This window comes from Lithobates pipiens, unplaced genomic scaffold, assembly GCF_037356315.1.
Source record: "Lithobates pipiens isolate NorthernLeopardFrog02 unplaced genomic scaffold, aLitPip1_a1.2 Scaffold_27, whole genome shotgun sequence".
NCBI lineage: Eukaryota > Metazoa > Chordata > Amphibia > Anura > Ranidae > Lithobates > Lithobates pipiens.
Window position 1 is genome coordinate 80,530,453 of NW_027507788.1, and position 13,696 is coordinate 80,544,148.

The 13,696-nt window shown below is 47.9% G+C and overlaps 1 protein-coding gene across 3 annotated transcripts in view; it reads right to left on the minus strand.

The window, feature by feature from the left end:
- LOC143933940 (carnitine O-palmitoyltransferase 1, liver isoform-like) overlaps nt 1-13,696 on the minus strand; it is a 203,607-nt gene that overhangs the window by 94,655 nt on the left and 95,256 nt on the right. For all 3 annotated transcript variants that reach the window (XM_077457117.1, XM_077457118.1, XM_077457116.1), the window contains exons 3-4: nt 3,193-3,332; nt 2,210-2,381 (exon numbers count right to left, since the gene is read on the minus strand). In XM_077457117.1, coding sequence (XP_077313243.1) covers nt 2,210-2,381; nt 3,193-3,332 — 312 coding nt within the window. The remainder of the gene's footprint in view (nt 1-2,209; nt 2,382-3,192; nt 3,333-13,696) is intronic.

Below are 13,696 nucleotides of genomic sequence, written 5' to 3' on the forward strand. Positions count from 1 at the left end.
TTTCACTTGCTGAAGACAAAATTGAAGGGAAATTGCCCCAAGAACAAGCAGGAACTGAAGACAGTTGCAGTAGAGGCCTGGCGGAGCATCACCAGGGATGAAACCCAGCGTCTGGTGATGTCTATGCGTTACAGACTTCAGGCTGTAATTGACTGCAAAGGAGTTGTAACCAAGTATTAAAAAGTGAAAGTTTGATGGATGATTGTTAATCTGTCCCATACTTTTGGTTCCTTAAAAAGTGGGAAGCACATATACAAATGGTCCTAATCCCTACACCGTTCACTTGATTTGGATGTAAATACCCTCAAATTAAAGCTGAACGTCTGCAGTTAAAGCACATCTTGTTTGTTTAATTTCAAATCCATAGTGGTGATGTATATAAAAAGATTAGAATTGTGATGATGTCCCAATATTTAGTCAAAGAAGGGACCAGAGAGGAACAAAGCAAGACACAGCATGTAGAAGGGTCCATATAGGTATAAAGATAGCAGGGAACATAGTCCTAAAGTGTCTTTACCTTAAGACCCCTTTCACACTGAGGCGTTTTAAAGGCATTATAGCACTAAAAAAAGCACTTGCAAATCGCTTCTCCTTTCACTCCAATGTGAAAACGTCTGACAGGACACTCAAAAAAGTCCTGCAAGCAGCATCTTTGAGGTGCTGTGGAAGCAGTGTATACACTGCTCCTAAAGCAACCCTCCCCATTACAATCAATGGACAGCGCCCGCCGCTGCAGCTTTTAACCCTTTTTTTGTCCTTTAGTGAGGGTTAAGAAACGTGGCCTCTGCAAATCACAGTCTCCAAAATATAGGGGACCAAATGTTGCGCTAGTCTTTTAATGAGCATAATACCAATTCCATACTGTAAAAAAAGAAACAAAAAAAATAAATAAACTACACACAACATAATCATACATCTTATTCACCAAATATCATAGTTTTCTATTGGTTTGAGTCGGCGGCTGCATGACGTGGGTCGTCATTCCGCTCGATGGGTGGGGCTATGCCACGTGCCTTGTGACCAGAAGTTCCTCCCCACTCTCTGCTGGAGCCTATTGAATGCCAGGACCACCCCATTGGCTGGCATCCCATCTGACCCTGGATAGGGTTTTCTATTGGTCAGTTTTCAAGCTGCAGTGACTCCTATAAATGGCCATGCTCACAGATAAGCAGTTGGGGTGCAGCTTGCACATCCTATAAGCAGACTTTCATTGATATTAAGGTAAAGACACTTTAGGACTATGCTCCTTGCTATCTTTATACCTAAATGGACCATTCTACATGCTGGGGTCTTACTTTGTTGCTCTCTGGTCCCTTCTTTGACTTTTCTCCATTTAGCTCCTTAGATTTCAAGTCTGGTGCTCCATACTCTGTACGAGTTTCCACGACCGTCCACAACCATCCCAGAAAATGTGAGATCCATTCCCATTAGAATCTTGTTAAATGACATTCACCCTTTACCCTGGATGTTCTCCTTTGGTGGATTACTTGTGTACATACAAGATGTCTAGATGACATTGTGTCCATTGTCATTCAGTTTATTTTCTTTTGATCTCCATAGATTGACCCGTGTCCCCTGTATGTTTTTATATAGCCCTCATATGAGCCTTGTGCTCTCCAGCTCTAAGCTACATTGAGAGAGCTTTTGTAGTGCCAACACCTGGGTTGGGGCATATCTGGTCCGGTGGTGGGCGACAGACACCAGTGCAACCTAGTGACCCCTCCATCTTTGTTTTAAGTGGCATACAAACTGATGCAATCTATATAATTGAGTTAGTAAAGTACCATTTATGTACATTTTTGTAGCCTTGTATATTTAGGTGTACATTTACTTTTCAAACTTTCTGTAACATCATGTTTCTGACACCTCTGAAGAAGATTCATCGAAACCTATTAGGAGGTCATAACCACCATTTATGATTATATCTAGATAGATATCTATATACACATAAGCATGATGCTCTGCATGTCTTACCAGATTTTACACTTTTGTACATATAAACTTTTTTATATATATTAGACATCTGTTCAGTGCCTACGTAGCCCCACCCCTAGAGGGTTTTCTCTTATGTATATACACTAGGGATGATGGCACCCCAGCCACTATAACCAGAGCTACCCCCCACTATACTTACTAGCAAAGCAAACCGCACACTGTTTTACATGCCGTACCAAAGTAAACCATGCACGTAGACATAAAATCCTCTTACCAGCCACAGCTTGGTGGTGGCAGACATCTTGCCATGCTGTTCATACATCCAGCCATGGTACGATAAAAGCTGCTTCAAGATATAACGCATAGTCATAATAAGTGCAAACCACAGGCCTGTGGAGAAGAGTAGGGCACTGATAATGCTCTGACCCTGGTGAGAGAGGTAGCCACTGCAAAGACATGATGAAAATAATGCAACACATTAAAACATCTGAATTTTTATACATTCCACCAGGATTTAATGACATCTAAAATGGCCACATAATTCTAAGGTAAAAAAAGAAAAAAATAATTGACAGAAGGACCTGGACACAAAGCCACTACTCACAAGCACATTTGAGCCAAGAAGGTATATCCTTGGATAAAAGCTCTACAACCATTATTTCCAAAGAGATTCTCCTGTGTAAGCTGTGCTGTCAATGCAGGCAGTGGGTACAGATAACATATTTCAGGTATCAACCTGCGACCTACATTATTAGCTGTTCATAGAGGTCTTGACTAGACATGAACCATTTTCAACACTTTTTTCAAAGATTCTACCATGCTTTTACCATGTTTCTGAATGCAGCATAATCTGATGGCACTACATAAATTATGAATAATAACACCACCACCACACATTTTCTATTCTTTGCCAACAGGACAGGGAGGCTCTTTATTGCAGAAGAGACATCCTTCAGCAATAAAATAAACTTACCTGCCTGTTTGCAAATTTCTGCATAATGTATACAGAACTGCATATGCTCAGCTCCCTTTACACTTGCAGCACAGTACCATTGTTCTGCGATAAACTATATCATCCCACACAGGCCAGGATGGCCAAAGACCAGCACCTGGTAAAAGATGCTGGCGAGGGACCTCACAAGCTTCAGACTGTTGGAGCAAAGATATTAACACCTTTCGTTTTGCTTTAGAATGTTACATTTTGCACCCCATTATGGCCAACATTGCTACCATTCTGCACTACGCCTCTATTTATACCTGACTGGCAGATGTTCTTTGATTTTGGCAATCATTCCCATGGATGGGTCTACACGAGCGTACATCGTTCCCATGATGGCAATCACCACAAACAGCCAGCTTGAAGGACTGGCAGGATAGACACCAGTAATGAAACTATTCTGGAAAAAAAAAAAAAAAAAAACAGTAAATGTATTAAAGCATGTGTACATTTCTGTAGTACATTCACTTCCTTCCCCCTTTGTGTTATCGCTAAAAACAAATCTGAAAATGCAGAAAAATATATATTTCCTTTTCACATGCCAACTGACATACAGTACCTAAAGTGTTGAATGCTTCTAATTTTAGGGAGCCTACAAAAGTGGAATGTAGAAGACACATGCTACAAGACGCAATTATGAGAGCTCTTCCAGTGCAGAAGACATGAATTTATTTCTTTTAATTTATTTTTTTAGATTGACAGGGTCAGGGGGGACTAGGGGGGATTATTTTGAGCTTAAATGACAAGAGTGTTAATCTCAGCAGATGAAAAATTATGCTAAATTTTTAAAAGTTTAACTGCAGCAGAATGGCACGGCTAGGTGAAACTGTGTTATGCAACGTCGCTTAGCCCTGTGGCCACTAGGGGCACATGTGGGTCCCCTGCTCGCTCAGAGGTGATGCGAGTGCCCGGCAGTCACTATCACTGCCGGGTTCACGCGATCGCTCGTGGCACACCGAGAACCGGGATCTGTGTGTGTAAACACAGTTTCCGGTTCTCTGAGGGTAGAAGAGACTGATCGTCTGTTCATACAGAGTATGAACGCTCCCCTCTTCAGTTAGAACACACTAGGGAACACAATTAACCCCTAGATCACATCCTAGTGTTAACCCTTTCCCTTTCAATGCCAGTGACATACTGTAATCAGTGCATTTTTATAGCACTGATCGTTGCATTATCGCTAATGGTGCCAAAAATGTGTCAAAAGTGTCTGATGTGCCTGCTAAAATGTCGCAGTCCCGAAAAAAAAAACAAGAAAAAAAAAAAAACGAAGATCGCCGCTATTACTAGTAAAAAAATAAAAATTAAAAATAAACCATCCCCTATTTTGTAGACACTAACTTTTGTGCAAACCAATAGATGCTCATTGCAATTTTTTTTTTTGACAAAAATATGTACAGTATCTTGCAAAAGTGAGTACACCCCTTTTTGTAAATATTTTAGAATACCTTTTCATGTGAAAACACTGAGGAAATGTAGCAAAGCGTCAATGTAAAGTAGTGAGTGTACAGCTTATATAACAGTGTAAATTTGCTGTCCCCTCAAAATAACACACAGCCATTAAGGTCTAAACTGCTGGCAACAAAAGTGAGTACACCCCTAAGTGAAAATGTCCCAAATTGGGCCGAACTAACCATTTTCCCTCCCCGGTGTCATGTGACTTGTTAGTGTTACAAGGTCTCAAGTGTGAATGGGGAACAGGAGTGTTAAATTTGGTGTTATCGCTCTAACTCTCTTATACTGGTCACTGGAAGTTCAACATGGCATCTCATGGCAAATAATTCTCTGAGGATCTGAAAAAAAAAAAAAAGAATTGGTACTCTACATAAAGATGGCCTAGGCTATAAGAAGATTTCCAAGACCCTGAAACTGAGCTGCAGCATGGTGGACAATACCATACAGCGGTTTAACAGCACAGGTTCTACTCAGAACAGGCCTCGCCATGGTTGACCAAAGAAGTTGAGTGCACATGTGCAGTGTCATATCCAGAAGTTGTCTCTGGTAAATAGACGTATGAGTGTTGCCATCATTGCTGCAGTGGTTAAAGGGGTGGTGGTGTCAACTTGTCAGTGCTCAGACCATACGACGCACACTACATCAAATTGGTCTGCATGGCTGTCATCCCAGAAGAAAGCCTCTTCTAAAGATGATGCACAAGAAAGCCCGCAAACAGTTTGCTGAAGACAAGAAGACTAAGGACACGGATTACTGAAACAATGTCCTGTGGTTTGACGAGACCAAGATGAGTCTTATTTGGTTCAGATGGTCTCAAGCGTGTGTGGCGGAAACCATGTAAGGAGTACAAAGACAAGTGTGTCTGCCTACAGTCAAGCATCGTGGTGGGAGTGTCACGATCTGGGGCTGCATGAGTGCTGGAACTGAGGAGCTACAGTTTGTTAAGGGAACCATGCCAACATGTATTGTGACATACTGAAACAGAGCATGATCCACTTTGGAGACTGGGCCGAAGGCCAGTACTCCAACATGAAAACAACTCCAAACAGACTTCCAAGACAACCACTACCTTGCTATCAAAGCTGAGGGTAAAGGTGATTGACTTGCCAAGCATGTCTTCAGACCTAAACATTATTGTGCAGCTGTTGGGCATCTGCAAATGGAAGGTGGAGGAGCGAAAGGTCTCCAACATCCACAAGCTCCGTGATGTCGTCATGGAGTGAAAGAAGAATCCAGTGGCAACTTGTGAAGCTCTGGTGAACTCCATGCCCAAGAGGGTTAAGGCAGTGCTGGAAAATAATGGTGACCACACAAAATATTGACACTTTGGGCCCAATATGGACATCTTCACTTAGGAGTGTACTCACTTTTGTTGCCAGCGGTTTAATGCGATTAATGGCTGTGTTGAGTTTTTTTGAGGGGACAGCAAATTTACACTGCTATACAAGCTGTACACTCACTACTTTACATTGTTACAAAGTGTAATTTCTTCAGTGTTAGTGTCAAAGAGGTCCTGCGCAGCTCCGAAACGTTGCAGTATCCTTGTGTTGTGATCATGCAATAAATCACCCATCTGGACGCTATTTGTGTCATTCCATGGTGTGCTAGAAAATATCTTCACTGTAACTTGAACCAGTATCCAGCTGGTTGTTGCTGCAGCACCCAGATCCGAGAGGGCATCCAGGAACGTGTGCGACGGGAATATGAAGTACTATTTCTTCAGTGTTATCACATGAAAAGATAAAATAAAATATTTACAAAAATGTGAGGGGTGTACTCACTTGTGTGAGATACTGTAGAATACACATCGGCCTAAACTGAGGAAAAATAGGATTTTTGTACTCACCGTAAAATCCTTATCTCTGAAGTTCATTGACGGACACAGCATCTTCATCTTGAACTTAGGGTTATATCGCCCCTTTAGGAGAGGACTAGGCAGAACATGTTAAAAACAGCAAAACTGCACAGTGGGCAGTCCTACTGGCTATAACCCCTCACACTGCATCCAGCAGCTCAGTTTGTCAAAAGCACTACAAACAAATAGAAGGGGTGAGTGCTGTGTCCATCAACGAACTTCAGAGAAAAGGATTTTACAGCGAGTGCAAAAATCCTATTTTCTCTTTCGTTCATTGACGGACACAGCATCTTCATCTTGACCTTAGGGATGTCCCAAAGCAGTGTAAAAAAAAACAAAAAAAAAAAACAAGGGGAACAGCAAGAAAATAACTCCACCCATAACAACCAGAGCTCCTCAACGGAGGAGTTGCAACCTTAAAACAGCCAACTGCAAAACCTTGCGGCCAAAGCAAGCATCCAAAGACACGCTCACATCAACCTTGCAACATTTTGCGAAGTGTGAACAGACGCTTGATGTCGGAAAGCCCAAGAGGCACCAATTGCCCTGGTAGAATGTGCAGTGACAGGAAAAGGAGGCGCCCGCCCCCTTATAGCATAAGCCTGAACCACAATCTGTCTGATCCACCTAGAAATGGTGGCCGACAAGACTGCTAGGCCCTTCTTTGGACCAGCTACTGATACAAACAGCAAGTCCGACCTCTGAAAAGGAGCTGTAGCAGACATACACCCGCAGAGCCCAGACCATGTCCAAGGAATGCAAAGCAACCTCTTTGGGGTGTGACAGCTGAGGACATAAGGATGGAAGCACAATGTCCTCATTTAGGTCAAAAGCTGAAACAACCTTTGGAAAAAATGAAGAAGGATGTGGGTGCAGCACCATCTTATCTTTGTGGAGGACCAAGTAGGGAGACTTGCATGACAAGGCAGATGTAATGGCCACTAGAAAGACTACTTTGAGAAAGTGTCAATAAGTAAATCTACCTAAAAGGTTTTCAAACCGGCGGTTTCTGAAGCACCGAGAGGTGGTGGAACCGGAGGGGCCACATGACGAACCCCCTGAACAAACGTACACACCAATGAATGAGTCACCAAGGGTCACTGAAAAAAATAAAATAAATAAATAAACAAATTAAAAAAAGACAGCCAAAGCTGATGTCTGCCCCTTAATGGTGCTTAAGGCAAGTTTCTGATCCACTCCTCGCTGCAAAAACAGCAGGATCCTGGAAACTGCATAGGTGCGCGGATGCCACCCCATATTCTCACACATGGAGATGTAAGCCTTCCACGTACGATGATAAATCTTCCAAGAAGATGCCTTCCGTGCGCTCAGCATAGTGGAGTTCACAAAATCCGACAGACCTCGGTCCCTTAGCACCTGGCTTTCAACAGCCATGCCATTAAAGCCAGTGACAGTAAAGCAGGGTGACATATTGGACCTTGCAACAGAAGGTCCTCTCGCATCGGCAGCTGCCAAGGAACATCCGCCACCATTTGTACTATGTCGGAGTGAGACGGACGGCGAGGCCAATCTAGGTCAATCAGAATCACCAGAACCCTCTCGGCCTCCACTATGTGAAGCAGATGTGGTAGAAGTTTGAGTGGGGGGAGGGGGGGCATAAATCAGCTGATAAATCCCCCCACTGAGCCATCAACACGTCTGCCGTGTCCACCCAGGGATCCTTTGACCTGGTCACAAACCTCTGTACCTTCCGATTGAGTCGAGAAGCCAGGAGATCTACATCTGGTGTGCCCCACCTTAGGCAAAGGAGCCGAAATACCTCCGGATGTAGCGACCATTCCCCCTTGGTCCAGCATCTGACGACTTAGGTAGTCCGCTTGCCAGTTTTCTATGCTCAGAATGTACATGCCTGACCAAGCCGGAACGCGCCGCTCTGGCCACCGCAGGATGCGAGTAACCTCCAGTGCTGCAGCCAAGCTCCTTGTCCCGCCTTGATGGTTGACATACGCCACCGCCATGGCGTTGTCTGACTGGATCCTGACTGGACGCCCCTGCAGCCTCTGACCATGTGGAAAGGCACCGCCTGATCGCCCGAAGTTCCAACACATTGATCGGCAGGCAGGATTCTTCCTGGGACCAGTGACCCTGGGTCAACTGTATGCCCCAAACTCCCCCCCCCCCCCGAAACCAGTCAGGCTGGCGTCCGTTGTGATCACCGTCCAATGAAGAGGAAGGAACAACTTCCTGGATCGAAGGGCCGGCAACCTCAGCCACCAGAGCAGGGAATCCCTGACTAGCTGACTCAACAGAATTTGACAATCCAGGGACAACGGAAATTTGTCCCTGGCTTTGGCTACAGGAAAATGGCGCGGCGGCCTCCCTACATGGCATACACACCAAAAACACCCCATCGTGGCCCAGAAACAGGCAAAAAGACGAGTGAACCCTCAACACCCAGCGCAGGCCCCTGCCAGGACCCAGGCTCCCCCCCAGAAGACCCCCAGGGCAGGTCGTGCGCTGCACCCCCTGTGCCCAGTCACACAGAGGCCCATAGCATGGGGAGGAGGGAAGGGACAGGGAGAGAAGAAAGGGAGAGTGAGAGACCCCCTAGTCGACCTTCCAGAGAATGCCCAGCTACTCCATTCTGCCGACACATGTGGAACCATACTTACCCCTCCTGTAGGTACTGCTGGACGCATTCCACAGACAGACCCATCACCCGAGCAGTACGGGGTGGCTGTCGGACACGTCACACTGACATGGACAGCAGTAGGCCGGTCATATGTGTGCCCTGGAGCATATAGCTCACCGGCCACCCCTGGATCAGACGGGGCATGTCGTGGCCGACCCAGCTAAGGTCTGCTTACGTTCGATGGCCAGCCTGGGGAGACTACCAGGATCTAGATTATCCAGCCTGTCACCCAGCCCGGCTGGAATCACAGGAATCAAAAATACAGAAAAAAGAAAAAATTCCCAGGACCAATGGTCCCACAGGGAGTCAGGTCCTTCTACACAAGGCAGAAAAAAAACTGAGCTGCTGGATGCAGTGTAAGGGGTTATAGCCAGTAGGACCGCCCCCTGGGCGGTACTATGCACCTGGAAATGGTGGCAGACGAGACCGCCATGCCCTTCTTAGGACCAGCCACCGAAACAAACCGAGTCTGACTTACGAAAGGAAGCTGTAGCAGACAAGTACACCTTCAGAGCCGTAACCACATCCAGAGCGTGAAGGGCCACCTCCTCGGGGTGCTTCGGCTTAGGACACAATGATGGCAATACAATGTCCTCACTGATATGAAAGGCCGAAAGGACGGTTGCGGACGCAACACCACCTTATCCCTGTGGATGACCAGATAAGGCGACTTGCAGGACAAGACCGCCAGTTCCGAAACCCTCCTGGCCGATGTGATGTCCACCAGAAAGACCACCTTCTGTGAAAGGGTCAGCAGAGGAATCTCCCTGATATTCTCAAACAGTGGCTCCTGAAGCGACAACACCAGGTTCAAAACCCATGGAGGTAACGGAGGACGTGCCAGAGGGACTACATGTTACACCCCCTGCACAACGGTACTCACTGATGAGTGAGATGCCAGGGGTCTTTGGAAAAAAAAAAAAAAAAAAAAAAGACAACCATAGCTGAAATCTGCCCCTTGATGGTGCTCAACACCAACCTCTGGTCTACACCTTGCTGAAGAAACAGCAGGATCCTGGATATAGAGAAGGAGTGCGGATGCCACCCTTTCTCCTCACACATGGAGATGTAGGCCTTCCAAGTACGATGGTATACCTTCCTGGAAGAAGATTTCTGCGCCCTCAGCATAGTTGGGATCACTGAGTCTGACAGACCCCTGCTCCTCAATACATGGCTTTCAATAGCCAGGCCATTAAAGCCAGCGATGGTAAAGCAGGGTGAAGGATTGGACCTTGAGATAGGAGGTCCTCTCTCAACAGCAGTCGCCAGGGAGCGTCTGGAATCCCCTCGGCTTCTACTCTGCGAAGCAGACATGGCACCAGTTTCAGCGGAGGAAAAGGCGTAGATCAGCCGGTACTGATCCCACGGAGCCACCAGCACGTCTCACTGCCCACTGATCTCTTGTCCTGGACACGAATCTCGGCACCTTCCAATTGAGCCGGGAGGCCAATAGATCCACATCTGGTGTGCCCCATTTCAGGCACAGCCGCCTGAATATCTCCAGCTGCAATGCCCATTCTCCTGGATCCAGCATCTGACGACTCATCCAGCATCTGACGCCTGCCAATTTTCCAACCCTGGGATGTAAATGGCCGACAGGACTGGAACGTGTCACTCTGCCCACCGAAGTATGTGAGCGACCCCCCGAGCAGCGGCTGAACTTCTTGTCCCCCCCTTGGTGATTTATGTATGACACAGCAGTGGCGTTGTCTGACTATCCTGGTCGGATGCCCTCAAAGACACGCTGACCATGTGTGGAGGCACAGCCTGATCACTCTCAATTCAAGCAGATTGATCGGCAACTTGGATTCCTCCGTCGACCAGAGGCCCCGAGCCAACTGAATCCCCATCACTCCACCCCAGCCAGACTGGCGTCCGTGGTGACCACAGTCCATTTCAGAGGAAGGAACGATTTTCCGGCCTGAATCACCAGGGACCTCAACCACCAGATCAGGGAGTCCCTGACTGGCTGGCTCATCTGGATCTGGCGATCCAGGGACAACGGAGATTTGTCCCATTTGTCAAGATCTCCTTTTGCAGGACTCTGGTGTGGAACTGGGCATAAGGTACTGCCTCAAAAAGGCAGCCACCACGAGCCCCAGCACCAGCATGCAACAGCGGAGTGATGACCACTTGCGGTTCAACAGTAGTTTGACCGCAGATCTGAGAGTCAGCGATTTGTCTGAGGGGAGAAAAACCCTTGCTTCCCTGGAGTCCAATAGTAACCCCAGGTACTCCAGACGCTGAGTCGGTACCACCACCGACTTTAGGTTCAACAGCCACCCAAAAGCTTGCAGGGTCTTCAAGGCGATCGCCTCATCCTCCTCTAACTCTGAGGTGGAAGAAGCACTCAGAAGGAGATAGTCTAGATAACTCACGATCGCGATCCCGCATTGTCTCAACAAGGCCAACACTGGAGCCAGTACTTTGGTAAAGACTCAGGGGGCTGATGCCAGGCCAAAGGAAAGGGCCACAAACTGGTAATGGGCTTCCCCGACTGCCAAAACGCAGAAACTTTTGATCCCGAAGGCATATGGGTATGTGCAAGTAGGCATCCTGAATGTCCAAGGATGCCAGGAAGTCCCGATGGAGTGCAGTGACTACTGAGTGAACTGATTCCATTCTGAACCTCTGCATTTTTACAAAGTGATTGAGGGCTTTTAAGTCCAAGATTGGACGTACCCCATCCTTCTTGGGAACCACAAACAGATTAGAGTAGAACCACTGGAAGCGTTCCGATTCTGGAACTGGTACGATCACCCCCTGATGCAGCAAGTCCCTCACTGCCCCTAACAGTGCCTCCCGGATAACCGGGGATACGGGTATGCTGGAGGGGAAGAATCTGTTTGGTGGCCAAGAGAGAAACTATCTTGTAGCCTGTAGAAATCAGGTCACAGACCCATTGGTCGGATAACCGGGAGGTCCAATGGGCTGCAAACTCTGAGATGTGGGTGGGGGCAGACCTTCATGCGGTAGCACCTTTGTTCGTAGGCTTGCGGTTCCAGGGACGCTTCTGGCCGTCCGTGGGCGTCCCGTCGGGCTGGGGTCATTTTGACAAAGCACCCAGCGGACGAAAAAGCCGCTTGTGAGTGGAAAAGGAGGGCCCTTGCCTGCTACATGGCTCCTTAGCCTTCCTGGCCTGTGGGAGTAGTGTACTCTTACCGCCCGTGGAATTTTTAATAATGTCAACCAACAAGGCTTCAAAGAGCCAGTCGCCAAGGAAGGGAAGGCTGGTCAGCGGACCAGCATTTCAGCCAAATAAGGCACCTCAGCTGACACTGAGGCCCTGGATAACAGAGGGAGAGTATCCAGGGGCGCGTCACAAATGTACTTAAGGCCATGCACTAGTTGGCCTGCCAACTCCACGCAGACAGGGGAGGCATGCTGCTCTCCCAATTCGCGGTGCAAAAGTTTTGCCCACTCAGTCAGTGTCTGCGACACCAGTGCGGATGCCAGTACAGGTCGCACGGCTGACCCGACAACCGTAAACAAGGAACGAGCCACTGCTTCGGCCCTCCTGTCCGTGGGATCCTTGAATGCAGGAGTCCCCTCAACTGGGATCGTGGTTACTTTATTTAACCTGGTTACTGGGGGGTCCACGACCGGAGGACCCGACCACTTTTTGAGAAGGCTTTCCTCAAAGGTGTAGCGCACCGCCAAGTTTTTGGGGACCGAAAAAGGTCCATTGCGGGCGACCCCATTCCCTGTAGATGAATTTGTCAAAATAAGTCAAATACGTGAAGACCTTAGGTGAACGTGCTGGCTTGTGGGACCCAAAAGGGACCGGTACATCAGCAGAGGAATCCGCTGGCTCCTGAATCTTCAGGGTATCACGCACAGCTGTGATAAGTGCTCCAACAAGCGCCTTGTCATGCACCGGACGGGGAATCATCCTCACTGTCCAAACGGTCCTGGTCAGCCACGTCTGATAGGTCAGAGCAGGGGTCTCCAGGACCCAAGTCTGCATCAGAGCTTTCCCCAGAGGACGGGGGGCAGGGGCCTCTTATGTGCACCTTTCCTGCCACGTGCCGCCTCTATCTTAGCAACATAGGAGTCCAGGAACGCCACCAGGGTGTCCATGCGCACCGCAATAATCGCAGGTGACCCGGTTGCTATAGCCTGGATTTTGGGGGAAGAAACACCAGTTTCTGAAGCCATGCTGACCTTATCCTGTCTGCCACCTGCAAGGGGACTTAGGACAGTGAAGGTCCCACCCTCCTGCTGCCGCCACCACCACATGGGGGAGGTGCTTCGGGCTAGACTCACCACCCTGGGGCGTTCTGTGAATGCCAACAACAGTGCCTGTAGTCCCTAGAAGGTTCCCAGATGCAGAAAGGAGAAAAAAAATGTGTCAGCAGCAGCTCTAACAGCGGTGCAACGGTTTGCAGAACAGCTTCAGCGTTCCACACAGAGCCACCCAGTGTCCCTCACACACAGGGAATATAGGAAGTAACAAGAGAAAGCACATTGAAAGCTGTCACAAGAGGCCAGCGGTGAAGAAATCATATTGGCTTTCACAAAATGGCTGCCAATGCAATCCATAGGAATCTCAGGGAAAATGGCTGCTGAAGCTCCCCAGGGGAATCTATAGCTTTCCCAAATCCACACAGACATCTTCCACAAAAATTGCCTTTTTTAGGACCCCCAGACCTGGACCAGGACTGAACAGCAACCGCAGAGCCCCACAGGCGAGAAACAGCGACCCACACACACACCGCCCGCAGCGCATGCAGACACCCCCCTCAGAGGGGGGAAGGAGGGGTGATAGGGACTTGGGAGAGAAGATAAGGAGGCGAGGTGG